The 16383-nt window shown below is 42.4% G+C and overlaps 1 protein-coding gene across 1 annotated transcript in view; it reads right to left on the reverse strand.

The window, feature by feature from the left end:
* NPSR1 (neuropeptide S receptor 1) overlaps positions 1 to 16383 on the reverse strand; it is a 70488-nt gene that overhangs the window by 7370 nt on the left and 46735 nt on the right. Inside the window, exons 3-6 of the mRNA XM_033165532.1 lie at positions 9515 to 9618; positions 8527 to 8620; positions 4935 to 5136; positions 2226 to 2302 (exon numbers count right to left, since the gene is read on the reverse strand). Of these exons, the coding sequence (XP_033021423.1) occupies positions 2226 to 2302; positions 4935 to 5136; positions 8527 to 8620; positions 9515 to 9618 (477 nt within the window). The remainder of the gene's footprint in view (positions 1 to 2225; positions 2303 to 4934; positions 5137 to 8526; positions 8621 to 9514; positions 9619 to 16383) is intronic.

The following is a 16383-nucleotide window of genomic DNA, read 5'->3' on the forward strand; positions in this document are numbered from 1 at the left end:
GTTTATTGTAATGGAAATCTTTAGAATCACCAATCATGAGCAATTTCGCAATAAATATACTATCTATAATATCATCTAACCTATCAGATTGTCCCATTATTTATTGATTCTTTATCTGAATTCTTACGCAACGCACAGTCCGCTAGCCTATCACAAGGACCTCAGTTCTGCTGAAGCATCTTAAAAACAACGTAACACACACAACACAACACAACACAACACAACACAACACAACCTTTTGAGATTTTGTTTTACCATAGGTGTGGCTCTATGCTTTTTTAAAAGTGTAAACAGCTATCTGACGTGGCTTTCAACAAGTTGTGAAGACATCTCCCTTAGCTACCAGTGGTGAGGTAAAATAATCTCCACGGCCCATCCTGCTGCAGAACAGCTAACATAATAGTGCGCTGTGCCAATTTTTTGTGAGGTTTGATTTTCAGGGTGATTTAAAAAATGTTTGCAGCCACCACCACTCCCACAATTTTGATGCCGGTTCACAGCCTTCCCACTCCCAATTTACTGTTCCTGCATTATTTTTTATTTTGTTTTTTGCAGGGGGAGAGAGAAGTTAGAGATATAGATTTTTTTTAAAAAAAATATATTGTTTATAGCCAATGACCATATGCTAGAGACAGGCAAGCAGTCTTGTGCCCACCCTGAAAAGCATATTAAACCTGAACACTTGGAAAGCTTTAATGAAGCTCTCTGAGTGTTCAGCTTAACACTTCCTTTGGCTGGTAGCCCATTCTACTCCCACAAGGGCTAAAAGAGCTCACCTTGAGGAAGAGAGACAAGGTAGCAGCTTGTGGAGGCCTTCAACAATGATGGAAGAGGCCTGTTAATGGCTCCCCTGTGTAAAATGATGTTATGGGCATAATTTTCTGCTGAGGAATAATTGGGTATCAGAACAAAATAAAAAAAAAAATCCTCCCAGTAGCACCTTAGAGACCAACTAAGTTTGTTCTTGGTATGAGCTTTCGTGTGCATGCACACTTCTTCAGATACACGAAAGCTCATACCAAGAACAAACTTAGTTGGTCTCTAAGGTGCTACTGGAAGGTTTTGTTTTGTTTTGTTTTGACTATGGCAGACCAACATGGCTACCTACCTGTAACTGGTATTAGAAGTTCTCCATATGGCCTTTGCTAAGAGCCTCACTGTAGGTCTACTTCCAGTTTTGTTCGCCAACTTAGATGAAGCATTCTTCATGATCTGTGGTTGTCTATTCCCCATAGCTGGGCCAACATTGACCTTTAGGGTCTGATAACATTGGATAATATGATCCAAAGGTCTTTTCCATCTTTACAATTCTATGATCCTAAGAAATTGTGGCAATTTCAAGAGGGGTAGCTGTGGTGTCCTTTAAGATGCCACAGAACTTCTTCTTGTTGTTTTTTTGATGCAATTCTACATTACTTAGCAGCTCAAAGATTTCATCTGCGAAGCCTGCCAAAATTGAAACTTTTGAATTTAAAATTTCACACTCAAAACGGAAATGGAAACGGTGCTCCAGAATCTTCTCAATGGAAGAAACCACAGACGATCAGATATTTGGCAATATTCCTGCTATTACTGATCAGCACAATCTTGGTCAATATTTCCATCAATGTGAAACCATGATTAATTTGGAAGGATTTCTGGAAAGTCTTAGTTTAAACTTTGAACAGAGCACAGCTTTGCATGAGATAACTTGTGGAAACCAAAGAAAAATAAAACTTTAGAAAAGCTAATTGTGAATTCATTAGAATGTATTAACACAATGTTCTTTTCCTGTCCCTAAAGCAGTAATTAAGGTAACAGTATGCTTGGCTCAGTTTTGTTCTTTCCTTTTCATCTGAATATTTACAATGTGTATTTGATTAATTAGTGCTTCAGAAGAAAGAGTCTTGATTTTTCCCTTGCTTACATGAATCTATTTCAACCACTGTTGATGGATTTTAGACCCTCAGTTAGGAATTAGTGTGTATTTTTCATGGGTTATGCTCAGATTATTAGGATAAGACTTCACACATTCATTTTCTCTTATTACTTCCAGGTAAAATGACTGGGGTCGAGCCAACCTGGTGAGCACATGTTTAAATGTTTTTTGGCAATTTAGCCTTTGGCAGTTCATGGAGATTTGATCAACAGTGGGCTTTTTAATGATCTCTGGGGTAATTGCATACCCACTGTCTTTCAGTGTCATGAGTTTCAATGCTTGGGAGTGATTGCCCCAATTTACTTACCTGAGCAGTTAGAAACAATGACAGCATGAGCTTTGCTCTTAACCCATATTGTTCGGATCACAATGAAGTAAATAACGCTACAGTTGGGGGAAGAACAGAAAATAAACAAGTTAGCGATTCTTTAGGATGGGATAATCCTACCGTAAGTGTATCATCATCCTAGTTTGCCAGTGTGCGTATGCATATATATATATATATATATATATATATATATATATATATATATATATATATAAGAATGAAACTGACACCTTCCTAATGTACACAAATCTGCACGGAATAGTTTTGTGCCTGCATGTATGGCAGCTTTCCTCCTATTCCAGTGCTAAAAAAAACAGGCATCCAAGTTTGGATTAAATATTAAAAAATAGGGTGATATTCAGTAAGTTTTACTCAAAATAGACTTAATGAAGTGAATGGATGGATCTAACTTAGTCATGTCCATTTGTTTTAATGGGTCTACTTTGAGTAAAAGTTTGTTGAATACTACTGATAGGAAGTGACAATTTGCACCTGGTCACAGGATTCTCTACTATGGTGAGATGTTTTGTATTTCTCTTTCAATTATAGAGATTATAATTTTACTATCATATAATACCATATGCATATGGCATTCCCATTTTATGCCAACCTCTAGCTTCTTTTTAGTGATGCACCATAAGGCAACAGGTTCAGTACATTTCTTGCACTGAAAAACCAATTTCACAAAACCTCCCGCCTTAGGAAAGTACATAAGCATAAATCTATGTGCAAACAAGTGATCAAATCCTATTAACCTTACTGGACACCCATGAGCAAGATTTAATACCGGAAATCTAAAAACACCTGTGCTCAAACTTCTGGGAATATGACACCACTTAAATATATCGGTTCTATGTACTGTGAAGCAAGAGATGATTGTACTTGGTATTTCTTTGCATTCTCTGCCTTTTCAGATATATTCAAATGCAAGAGATACCGATTTGCCCTTCATAGGAGGCTGTTTTCCACTTTGACAATACATTGCTTGTAGGATGTGGCAGAAGCAGCTTTCAGAACAGAATGTATGGTTGTCTCCTTTGATTTATTTTCATAAATATGCTGCTTTTCAGCTTTATAGCTCTTAAAGCTGCACAAAACAAGATAAAAGTGGTCTTGAACAGTGATGCATATGGTTCCCTGGATCATGGACATGTTTGTTTCAAGTGGCTCTTCTGACAAGTCTCTCTTGCCAGAACTTTAATTACTCTTCACTAGCGTTTCAGTTACAGGTAGGTAGTCGTGTTGGTTTGCCATAGTCAAAGCTCTTTCTCAAGCTCTGGGAGGAAGACCCTTCATCACCTACAGACAGCCACCCAATCTTAAACAACTCCTCACCCACAATAATACAACGATAGGACTTAACATGGACACTGGTACCAGAGCCTGCAATAAACCCAGATGCCAACTTTGCTGCCACATACACCCAGACAACACCATTACTGGTCCCAACAACATCAAACATACAATCTCAGGACTATTTAATTGCTCATCTTCTAACATTGTGTATGCCATCAAATGCCAACAGTGCCCTTCGGCTCTCTATATTGGACAAACAGGCCAAACCCCACGCCAAAGGATAAATGGACATAAATCTGTCCATGGACAGTGAGAGCTGTTCGGCAGTGGAATTTGCTACCAAGGAGTGTGGTGGAGTCTCCTTCTTTGGAGGTCTTTAAGCAGAGGCTTGACAGCCATCTGTCGGGAATGCTTTGATGGTGTTTCCTGCTTGGCAGGGCTTTGGACTGGATGGCCCTTGTGGTCTCTTCCAACTCTATGATTCTATGATTCTATGATCTGATATCAGGAATCCCAAGACAGAGAAACCAGTAGGAGAACACTTCAATCTCCCGGGACATTGTATACAAGATCTCAAAGCACCTGTCTTATTACAAAGGAATTTCAGAAATAGACTGGAAAGAGAAGTTGCTGAATTGCAACTCATTACCAAACTCAAAACCACGGAGAGACCTGGTCTGAACAAAGACATTGGATTCTTATCTCATTACACATGACAAAGCTATCTTTAGCCATCCCACCCCTTGCTTTTTCCTGTAAGACCAATTGCAGTCGTTAACAGTTGTCAACAGGTTTTCCACACCTATCAGCCAATCACCCATTCCCACCACCCTTCTGAGTAATACCCCTCCCCACTCTCCCACTATATATAAGGGTCTGGTGACTTCTGTTTCAGTGTATCTGAAGAAGTGTGCATGCACACGAAAGCTCATACCAAGAACAAACTTAGTTGGTCTCTAACGTGCTACTGGAAGGAATTTTATTTATTTTTTATTTTGTCTTCACTAGCGTGTTTGCCATTCTAATGACCATTTTAACTGAGTCCCTGTAATAGCTTCAGATAAAGCAAAATATGAAAAGGAACCAAGTCCACACACCTAAAGACCTATGCAGACATTTAATTCTTCCCTCTTTTGCTGTCCCAGTTTCCTTTTACAAGTTGGAGGGTGATGCCCCGAAACGTATGTATCGAAGGAGGTTCCCCATGTGTTTCAGAACCTCAATTTCCCCCATTTATTTCAATGGAGGAAACCAGTATGTGCCCTTCTTCCTTTGCGTATGCAGATTAGTGCCCTCCATTGAAACGAAGGTGGAATCTCACCTAGACATGTAACCCAGGTCCACACCTGGAATGAGAGAAGTGTGTGCGGATGCTTAGCACAAGATCCTTACCTGATAATAATCAGAGGAATGAAATAAACCAGGAACGCAACTGTGGTCATGTAGGGAATCCAGTAGGAGTCATCAGGCCAGGCAGCCCAGCACTGCACTTCGCCATTGGATAATTGCCGCTTCCCGAATATAATCAGTGTTGGAATTGAAAACAGGAAGGCAAGGCCCCAGGCAACTACAACGAGGATTTTTGCTTGCCTTTCTGCTCAAGAAACAAGAACAAAGTATTGTATTACATGTGCAGCTTATTCAAAGAACAGACATGGATACTGAGGAAAATTTAGAGGGATGAATGAGAGGCACTAGAGTTACTTACCCACAATGTGGGGAGAAACTTAGCTGGTCGCATTCTGTGAAATATGAATGACTATCTATGTTCTAGTTACAGGTGGGTAGCCGTGTTGAATTGAATAGTGGCTGAATTGCAACTAATCACCAAACTTAAAACCATGGAGAAACCTGGTCTGAACAAAGACATTGGATTCTTATCTCATTATACATAACAAAACTATCTCTAGCCATCTCACCCCTTGCCTTTCCCTGCAAGACTAATTGCAGCCGTTAAGAGTCATCAACAGGTTTTCCACACCTATCAGCTGATCACCCATTCCCACCACCCTTCTTAGTAATACCCCTCCCCACTCCCTCACTATATTTAAGGATCTGGTGACTTCTGTTTCAGTGTATCTGAAGAAGTGTGCATGCACACGAAAGCTCATACCAAGAACAAACTCAGTTGGTCTCTAAGGTGCTACTGGAAAGAATTTTCTATTTTGTTTTATCTATGTTCTGTTTTAGGATTAAAATAATTAGGGATGGTTTATCAAATATATTATCATAAAGGATAACTGGGAGCTCTGCCAAACACTGTAGTCTGAAAAAAAGCTTGTTGCTAGGTGTTTTTGAGATTTCAGACAAAGAATGGCCAGCACAACAGCTGGGATTCATTCAATTCCAGGAACAACAAAACCCAAACAAGCATGGTCGCCACTCCGTGGCAGAACTTCACTAGGCTTCATGTACAAAAGATCCCTGGTAATCCCAATTAACATGATTTCAGGGAGGCAGGAGAGATCTCTGCCCAGCCTTATCATCAGCACATGGTATTCTCAGGCAATCTTGGAGCCCAAGACAGAGCCTCCAAAATGCCAGGGCTGGACCTGGAATAATCTCTATATTTTCTACCTATAGGGATTTTCTTTAAGTGATAAATATAAAATGCTTCCATTTGAACTGTAGCAATTCTACAAAGGAACTATTACATGATTTTGCTGGGTTTGTTGCTTATTATCCCATCCTACTTTTAACAATGTGCACATTGCAAAGGCATGACTATTTTCTGGGTACGAGAAGGTTTAGGGATGCAACTGGGGGAAGCAGGTGGCCCTCAATTAGCTCAATGAATTATCTCAGTGAATGGGATTTGTTGGTTTTTATTCCAGCAGGCATTTCAACTGAATTCTGAATTTTATAGTTAAGTTTCTCCACATTGTTTAGAGATGATTGTGATTAACTGGAATATAAATTGTTGAAACAAACAAACAAACAAACATTATTTAAAAGCCTACTTCCACCCACCACTGCCTGCAATTCCAGTGTTCTGCAGAACTCAAAATCCCCAATTATGATTCCTTTAATGCAACGTGTACTATACTATAAGGGATGCGTGTGGCGCTGTGGGTTAAACCACAGAACCTAGGGCTTGCTGATCAGAAGGTCGGCGGTTCAAATCCCAGCGACGGGGTGAGCTCCCGTTGCTCGATCCCTGCTCCTGCCCACCTAGCAGTTCGAAAGCACATCAAAGTGCAAGTAGATAAATAGGTACTGCTCTGGCGGGAAGGTAAATGGCATTTCCATGCACTGCTCTGGTTCACCAGAAGTGGCTTGGTCATGGCCTGGAAGCTGTCTGAGGACAAATGTCGGCTCCCTTGGCCAGTAAAGCGAGATGAGCGCTGCAACCCCAGAGTCATCCGCGACTGGACCTAATGGTCAGCGGTTCCTTTACCTTTACCTTATAGTATTGTTATAAGGTTTGTGGGGCCTGGAGTCCCCTTCTAATTCCAGAGCGCCAACAGAAGATTTAGGGGGTGGAGCCTTGGGGGCACCGGCCTGCAGCTATGATGTAGAATGGAAAGCAAGAGGAGGGGGCACCAAATATTGGCATCTCACAGGGCACCCCTGAAATTTGAGACCCCAAGGTGCCAGACATTGAATTTAGCATGTTAAAATACAAGTCAGGAGCCAGCTTGGTGAGTCTTTGGCTGGGACAAAGGGAGTGGCTCTGTGCCAGAGGGCAAATGGTCCCTCATTGGAGAAAGACAAAAGGAGAATATTAGGATGGAGTTTTTGCAGTGATGTGAGAACTGGCAGTAATTAGCAAAATGGAGAGAAGGTGACAGGCATGTTTTGAAGCATGTTTGATTTCTGCTTGAATCCTGTGCTGAGGCTATGGGAGAAGCAAGACCCTTTTGGGATGGCAATGTTCTGAACCCCTCAATTGCAGGCTCAGGTTATATGTGTAAATAAACCATATATCATAAAGACACCACAGTCTCCGTTCAGCCTCATTTCTCCAAAGAAAACACAGAACTTTGTGAGTACAGCATGCCTGGAACCCCTGAGGTCTCATGCTGCTGTGAAGATTGGGGTGGCACGTAACAGTCTCATTCATGTGCCATTATCACATTTCCCTGCCTTTCCTCCACACCAAAAGTAAAGAGGGGAGAGCTGTGAGCGTTAGCCGGATCTCCTTGGCAGAAGGGCAGAGTAAAAATCTACTTGGCAAATACATAAACATCATTGGTTGCCACAACATGGTCAATAATATGGTGTCACAATCACAAGAATGTTCACATTCTTTAGGATAATGTGATGTGGGGGGTGCTGTTTTCATCAGCACCCAGTGTTCAGAATAACATTAAGTCCTGCCCTAAATGTTTCTCTGCAGAGCACATGTTTCCAGATTTAAAAACAACTCTGTTAGTTGTCTTCCTGATAGCAAACCTTCCACTGCCCTACAAAATTCTGGTTGCGATTTTTACTGACACTGGCAAAAATCATTTCCCTATATCTCCTACACAGACAGATTTTTTACTTTCTTTTAAATTAATACTATGAAGCATTTCACTGGTATAAATGGAAGTCCCACAACATTTTAAATGACATGATTTAAGTTTCAGGGGCTCAAACCAATTAAATTTTTTGAATTCCCCACTGAATTTCCACCAGGCATAGTTTTCAAACATTTTATCATTTTATTAACTTTTGGGTGCCTAATGGCCCTTTCTCACCAGAGTAAGAAAAAAGGAAGATATTCATTAAGTCAAATATCTGACATGATTGCAATAATGGTTGTAAAATGCCAAAGGCCAACACCACAGATATTTGAAAAATGGCAAGCAAGTCTAAGAACAGGAATTAATAAACGAGTCTATTGCATTATTATAGCAGTAAAATATTTGCTCTGAAAATGAAGTTGTTGTACAAACACTCTCTCTCTCTCTCTCTCTCTCTCTCTCTCTCTCTCTCTCTCTCTCTCTGTGTGTGTGTGTGTGTGTGTGTGTGTAACATGGGAGTGGAATAAATCTCTTACCTCCTTGGAAGAATTTCATTGGATACACAATGGCATGATATCGGTCTATGCTTAGTGAGACCAGGACATAGGTTGAAGCATACAAAAGTACAACCTAGAACAGAAAGAAAGAAGTGACCGTTTATTGGAGGGAAATGGGTCATTGGATCATTGGCTCCATTACATTTTGGTGTTAGGCCTTGGCATGGCACTGAAGCTGCCATGATTGTATAACTTGGGAGAAAGATGGCGGAGTGGGACCCTGCCCATTCTCAGGGGCTGTTGTGACTGTTGAGCGTGGTACTCTTCTCAAGGGAGTGAGGGTTGGCAGTTTCATTGATTCCTTTCCTATCTCCGTGGCCATTTCCAGAAAGTAGTCATGGGATGTCCTGTCCCATGATGTCCTCCAGGGTTCTATCAGCTTGATATTTAACATCTATATGAAACCTCTGGGAGCTGTCATTAGGAGATTTAGAGTGAAGTGTTGTCACCATTCAGATAGCACCCAGCTCTATCTCTCTGTCCACATGGATCAGGAGAAACAGTTGAGGTGTTAGACCAGTGATTGGTGGTGGTGATGGGTTGGATGTGGGGCAAGAAACTGAAGCTGAATCCTGAAGAAAACAAATGTGTTATGGGTCTTGAGTTCTTGTGTCTGGGAGGCGGAGAGGCAGCCTGACCTGAATGAGATTTCACTCCCCTAGAAGGAGCAGGTCCGCATCTCCACCGTAACTGAAGGCACAGGTGGCCTCAGTGACTGTGTGTGCCTGTTTTCAGCTCCATCTGGTTCACCAGCTATGGCCCGGTTGGGACAAAGATGACTTGGCTATTGCACTCAATCAATGGGTGTAACAAAATTGATCTGTAGAATTAACTTTTTTCTACTTTCTTGCAACCACCTTCTTGGAAACAGAGTGATTTCTACCCCCGCCCCCCACAATAGGCAAATTGTTAAACTAAGGAATAAGTACATCAAGAAACTCAGAGAGACATTTATCTATTCTCCTACCTGCAGATAGCGAACAATTCGGCAGACGAGATCAGGGGCCATGAAATCTCCAGTGAAGCGCCAAATTATATCAGTCATTATATTTATAAGGCCTGTAAAACAATCTATTAAAAATACAAAAAGGCACAGTTAGAAAGGAAGGAAAAATACAGCTGCTACAAAGCCATTATAATCTTCAATCCTATTCCCACCTGCTGTGATTGTGGAGATCAGTGTGTGCTAGCTGCCATGGGACAAAATAAGTGCTCAGATTAATAAGTACTTTTCCATACAGCATTCAGAAAAAACTTGCATAGGCAGTAAAACCTGGCTTGGTTACAGTGGTGAGAGTTCCTAAATTATTGGCATAGGAACTCAAGAGAAGCTTGTAAGAGTCATGCGGTCTGAGCTGGCTCAGCTCAGACCTCCACACATGTGTTTAGCTTGTCAGGTAGACTAGGGCAGTGTTTTTCAACCACTGTTCCGCGGCACACTAGTGTGCCGCGAGATGTTGCCTGGTGTGCCATGGGAAAAATTGTGTTTATTTAATTCCCATTCAAGAGAATTACTTTATATATAGTCAATATAGGCACAGAGTTAATTTTTTTAACATTTTCTAATGGTGGTGTGCCTCGTGATTTTTTTCATAAAACAAGTGTGCCCTTGCCCAAAAAAGGTTGAAAAACACTGGACTAGGGGAACAATGTCTTGATTACCTAGCCCCTCCCAAGGTGAGCTAAGTCTGGCAGAAGAGCTTACTCTATGGTATTAACCCTTTCATGTTTGTTATATGAGGCTGGTTATCCCAGACTTACAAAGCCTCTTCAGATCTGGCCACTCAATGCAGCCAAGTCAGAGGTGGACGGGGTGGGGATGTACGCCTCCGGCACACATACAGCGGCTGTCGTAGAATCGTAGATTTGGAAGGGAACCTGAAGATCATCTAGTCCAACCTTCTCCAGTGCAGGAATATGCAGCTGTCCCAAACGGGGATTGAACCTTGACATTATCAGCATGACGCCCTAACCAACTGATCTAGAACACCTGGCAGGTCTCTGGAAAACAAGGCTTAGACTCTAAAAGTTCAGGAAAAAATTGAGCAACTGGAAATATTACCTGGGCTTGTAGCTAAGAAATAGTGCTAGTGGCTATTTCCGTTCCACTTAAATTTCATTGATTTTCAGTCAGGATCTAATGTTCACCCACTTTTGCCTCTGGCCCCATGCCCCACTGGCATGCGGCCCTCAAAAGAAAATACAGCCCTCAGGTTAGAAAAGGTTCCATGTCCTAAATCTAGAGTGTCCTCTGGGAATACAAAAGCACACTGGGAGTTTTAAACAAAGATGCTCTTACACCAGAGGCTGAATTGGGACAGGATGTTGGGCTACTTTTGGAAAGGGGCTTCATAGACCCTACCATACTCAGTTCGTTTCTGGAGTGCAGCTGCGTAAATTGCCGCTCGGACCTCGACTTCTGGTGCTTCACCAGGCTCTCAGTGAAACAGAGGGATTGTAGGAGATTTAAAACAAGAGTTAGAGTGTGTGTTAGAGCTGTGTGCCACTCTGCAGGTTTGGCACAGGTAGATAAATCATAGGTGTGGTGCTGTTGTGTTCGATTTGTGTTCGATTGAATAGAACTGTCCTCGCTTCTGAGGAAAGAATATGCTCGCATCCCCCCGCCGTTGTTTGGGCCAGCTTTGATTTCTAATCTTTCATTGCCAAACCAAAGGGTCAAAACTAACAGAAGCTGCAGGAGCTACAGTGTTCATTTTGAAGAATGTACTGTAATTGAACTGTAATAAGGGACGTCAGTTGAATCCAGCGACCTTTAATATAAAGGATAGCTGGTCACTTGATTGCTAACCCATTAGACAAAATGTTCCCGTTTGATGTGTGGTGGTGGCGGGGAGCTGTTATTTGCTTCAGATAACAGCAGGATCGTGAAAAATTTGCTACACCGAACACCATAATAGGTCATGGTTACAATCCTGTAGTCCCCCAGCATTTTTAGAGCTTGATGAGGGACAAGTGACTGCCTTAGAGTTGTTGCTCTTTAGCGGAAACAACTTAATAAGAGGCAAGAGGCTGTGTATACCTTTAACACACATTCAAAACACTTTCTTTCCTCAAAGAATTCTGGGTACTCTGATTTATCCCTCACAGAGGCAGGGCTGTTACCATCAGCAGGTCAACCGGGCAGATTATACAGATTACGTTTTGTTCTATTTTATAAAATCCTGATGACATATTACTTTTATTTTATATTCTGAACACGGTTTCTCAAAGCCCAAACTTATAAAAACTTACAGTGATGCGAAAAGAGACTAGTTGGCTTGGCAACTCTATTGATGGAGCGTTCCCAACCATCAGTGCTTGACCCGAAGGAATTGGTGACAAAACTTGCAAAGTGAGATTTTGATGTGCCTGGGACCGAGGCTTTTAAGACACTGAAACGTTAACATCACAATTTGCATGATCACTCAAAATGATCTATGTGCTGGGACATTTTCTTTTGCGTTTGAGGAAGACAATAAAAAGATGGTTGCCTTACTTATTCTTGAATCTGAAGTTCTCGGGGCATTTCACAGCATAAAATACAGAATAAAACCACAAAGTACATAAAAAAGAACAAACCAAACCAATAACCCCTCTCCCTTCTGCAAAAAAATAAAAATAAAATTCAAAGGGCATAGACTGTTAATCATCCAAAGGCCTGGCTGAAGAGGACTGTGGTGAGCTATTTTACCTCTTGCAGCATTTTTAAAAGGAGGGTGAACTGAATTTGATTGACTTCCAATGCAGTGAATTATGGATGTTGCTAGAAATACATTCTCATCTCATTTCTGGGTCAGTAGTTAAAGATGTTCCTGCCATTCAGTGGGTTACAGACTAAGGAAACTCACTGAGAGGGACTGAGAACGGCATTGGCTTAATTACTTTTGCCTGTCTCAAGATTAATCAGGCCACAATAAACTAGGATTGTTCCACTCCACCTGTTCCTGTGGAGTGAAAGGCAACTAAGAAAGAGGAAGGATGTGCTTTTCTCAGAGGATTGTGTCCTTCGTAGTGTCTTCACAGCGAAGCTTAGGACTTAGATTCCACCCCTCCCCTAGTCAAATACAGTAAGTCAGGGATAGACAATGGGATGCCTCCAAGCTGTTGTTTGACTACATCTCCCATCATCCCTGAACACTGGCTGATGGGAACTGGAGTCCAAAACCATATGGAAGGCATCACATTCGCTAGCCCTGAAATAAGGAGTGGTACTCAAATACATCAAATTACACGTCCTGCCAATTCAGTTGGTCCAGGTGAACATAGAGATGGAGAAAACCTATCCACAACAATGATGCATACAGGAATTTGCTGCCTGCAACTTTCTCTGAATGGGTCCCCTCACAAAATAAGCTGTAATGCTTGGGTTGAAATAGCTTCCTCTATTAGCCAGCTCCATACCCTGCAAACATGGCAACTGTGAATCAAAGAAACTTGGCAGCTAAGGGGGGGGGAGGGAAGTAACAGGAGGCCTGGGCAGAGGCGTAGGAAGGTCAGGTGGTACCCGGTGCAGAAAATTTCTTGTCACCCTCCCCCCATTGATTCCCCCCCTGCAAAAATGATTTTATGTTATTTCATATTTTCTTACAAAAGAATAATAACAAGTAATAATAATAATAATAACCTTTTATTTATATCCCACCCTCCTCGGCCGAAGTCGGGCTCAGGGTGGCTAACATCAGATACATAACATTGCTATAAAATCAAACAATAATAAAATTACCTCCTAAAAACATCTCAAAATCAAACTAAAGTCTAATTAGATGGCTTTCCACAGGGTTAGGGTTGGGAACAGTAAGTGTTCCATTTCAGCCTTCAAGACATAGGAAAACAGCTAAGTAAACAGCTATTTTGGTGGAGGAGGGTCAAGATATTAACCGATATGCATGAAATTTCATATATAGCTATATAATCCCTAGTATAGTAAGATAAGGCCTTCGGAGCAGCCATTTTTTTTTTTAAAAAAAAGTTTTTTATGAACTGCCCTAGTAGGGCAGTAATTGTTCCTTGGTAATTTGTCACCCCCTCCATTATGGAACATGGGGCGGCCCGCCCCCCTGTGCCCCGCCTTGCTATGCCCCTGGGCTTGGGCAGGTTTGGCCCACCAATGCAGTAGTCTGAGGTAGATGCATTGGGTGATGGAACACCAAGAGGCAGCGTCCCCATGGGTGCCCCACCCTCCCTGAAGCCTCCTGCGACTGCTGAAAAAGGGGTGGCAGCCATGGCGGCAGCTCACAGCGAGATCTTCTGAGATCTTGCCACTGTTACTGCCGCTGCTTCTTGGGTGCTGCTACAGGAGAACGGAGTGGCAAGGCAGCAGTACCTTCCTGTTCTGCTTCAGGTGGCAAAATGGGATGCACTGTCCCTGAGCTTGGGGTAACCCCAAGGTTTGCAGAACTAAACGCAAACGGAGGGAACTTATTATTATTATAGAATAGAATAGAATAATAATTTATTGGCCAAGTACATTTTTCAATATACTCAGAATTTGCTTTGGCTACATTACAATGTAAAATACATTATACAAACAATAGTAATTTACAGAGCAAGAGCCAAGGCTGCCCTTCTCGGCGCCTCTTAAGCTGTGGCGGTTGAGTGTTGGCCTGCCTCCTAGGCCCGATGGAGTTGGCCGGAGGAGGGAGCGGTCTTCCCAGACACTCACAGCAGCAGCAACAGCAGCAGTGTTCCGGAGGCTTCTCTGGAGCCTCTTAAGCTGTAGCGGTTGAGTGTTGGCCCGCCTCCTAGGCCCGATGGAGTTGGCCGGAGGAGGGAGCGGTCTTCCCAGACACTCACAACAGCATTATTATTATTATTATTATTATTATTATTATTATTATTATTCCTCCTGGTTTAATGTATTGTGTGCCCTATGATTCTCCAATTACACATTTTGCGTTTAAATAAGAAACACCTTAAAATAAATGCTGGCATCGTTCTATCAATGCATCCGAGGTTCTGATACAATGACCGCTCCCTGCATCAAACGGGGTGCACATTTTGCGTGGTCGCGAGTAACCTCCTGTGATCACGGTGCAGCTCCTGGTAGTTGGGTCTGGCACCACCTTCCCTGGTTGGATACCTGTGGTCTCCACCCACTCAAGCAGCCGCCCAATCCCGGCTGGGGAGGTGTTGCCGGGGGGGGGGGGGTTGGCCAGGTAGAAGGAGGGATTAGTCAGTACACACAATAGGAGTTGAGTCATACCTGGGAAGCAGCTGTTGGATTCAGAGCTTCCCCACCCACCACTCCCTCATTTGACGTTTACTATGCAGGCTAACCATTTCATTTCCACAGCCACACAGGCACTCAGGCGCTGCTATGACAAGGTCGCTGTTGAAGGGCCGGAAAGGACTTTCCCTGCATTGGCAGGTTTCCCCTTTCCCGTAGCAATTCGCCACAACTTTGGCAGTTGCAGGCCTTGGGCGGAATCCTTTAGTCATCTACAAAATGGTGGGGGGCGGTGACCCCCGCCCCCATTGCGGTAGCAATAACAGGGTTCCCATTAAAGGGGTCTCAGGGGGAGGCATTGGCCCCTACACCCAGAGGTATCTATCAATGCATCCGAGGTTTACATCAACTTTACATATTTTATGTCCCTGTATGGGCCCTTTCCTCCAATTTATGCATCTAAATTGGTTGAAAACACAACAGTCTTCCATTTGGAAAACAAAACAGCCAACTCTTTTGCTTTCCTATGTATAATATCATCGCGGCTACAATTACGGACTCTGTGCTGCCTGAGCTTTCTGCTTCTGTTGCTAGGCGATTTGAACACACTCTTGTGCTAATGCCTGCCCCCACCAAAGCAGAGAATGTTGCCAGTGGACTCTCTTCTACTGGTGGAAAAATTATTTAAAATTGGTGTGTCTGAATAGGGGTGTTTTTTTTTCGTCTCCTAATACAGTAGTATGATTTGATGGTGTACATAAACACCGACTGAACACAATATTGCATTTTAAAACAAGAACATAGTGTTGGGTGAGGGAAATGAGAAGCACTGTTATAAGCTAAGCAATGGGGAAAGAAGGAATTATTTCTTCGACATTTCAAATAGATATCGAAGGAGGGGGGGAATCAACTTTTTTTTTAATGGTAGGATACTGCAGTATTATATAAGCTTTATAGATAAAGCTTATAGATGGAGGGCACAAGGAGAAAGATGGAGGGCACAAGGAGAAGGGGACGTCAGAGGATGAGATGGTTGGACGGTGTCCTTCAAGCGACTGGCATGAGTTTGGCCAAACTGCGGGAGGCAGTGGAGGATAGGGGTGTCTGGCGTGCTCTGGTCCATGGGGTCACGAAGAGTCGGAAACGACTCAACGATTGAACAACAACAACAACAGATAATGTGCAGCTATATTTTGCTTGTCCATAACCAGTCAACTATTTAAAATTCAGTACTTTTACAGTCCCAAAGGTCAAAAGGGGAAGAAGAGATGAGAGCAGATGAAATTCCCAAAGGCGGATCTGCCGCCTTCTTTAAGCGCACAGCGATCAGTAATATTCATATTCATTAAGGGAAAGGGAATAAATCAAGGGAGAGGACTAAGTGTTATATTTGCTATTGGATGCTGCATGTTGTTTAAGTACTTGTGTTGTTTTTATAGTATTGAAATGTGGTGGTTTTTTGTATATTTGCTAAAAAAAAATTTTTTTGGCTATGTTGTAAATTCTTGCTATGTTACTGTTTTGCTATGTTATCACAAAAGGGGTAGTTGATGCTGGCCTGAGATGTTTTGCCCCAATGCCAATGCCCCCTGCAGATCTAGGTCTTTTCCCTTGCACCTGTGCTGCCACACACACACACACACACACCCATCACTGTGTGCAACTGTGTC

This window comes from Lacerta agilis, chromosome 12, assembly GCF_009819535.1.
Source record: "Lacerta agilis isolate rLacAgi1 chromosome 12, rLacAgi1.pri, whole genome shotgun sequence".
Taxonomy (NCBI): domain Eukaryota; kingdom Metazoa; phylum Chordata; class Lepidosauria; order Squamata; family Lacertidae; genus Lacerta; species Lacerta agilis.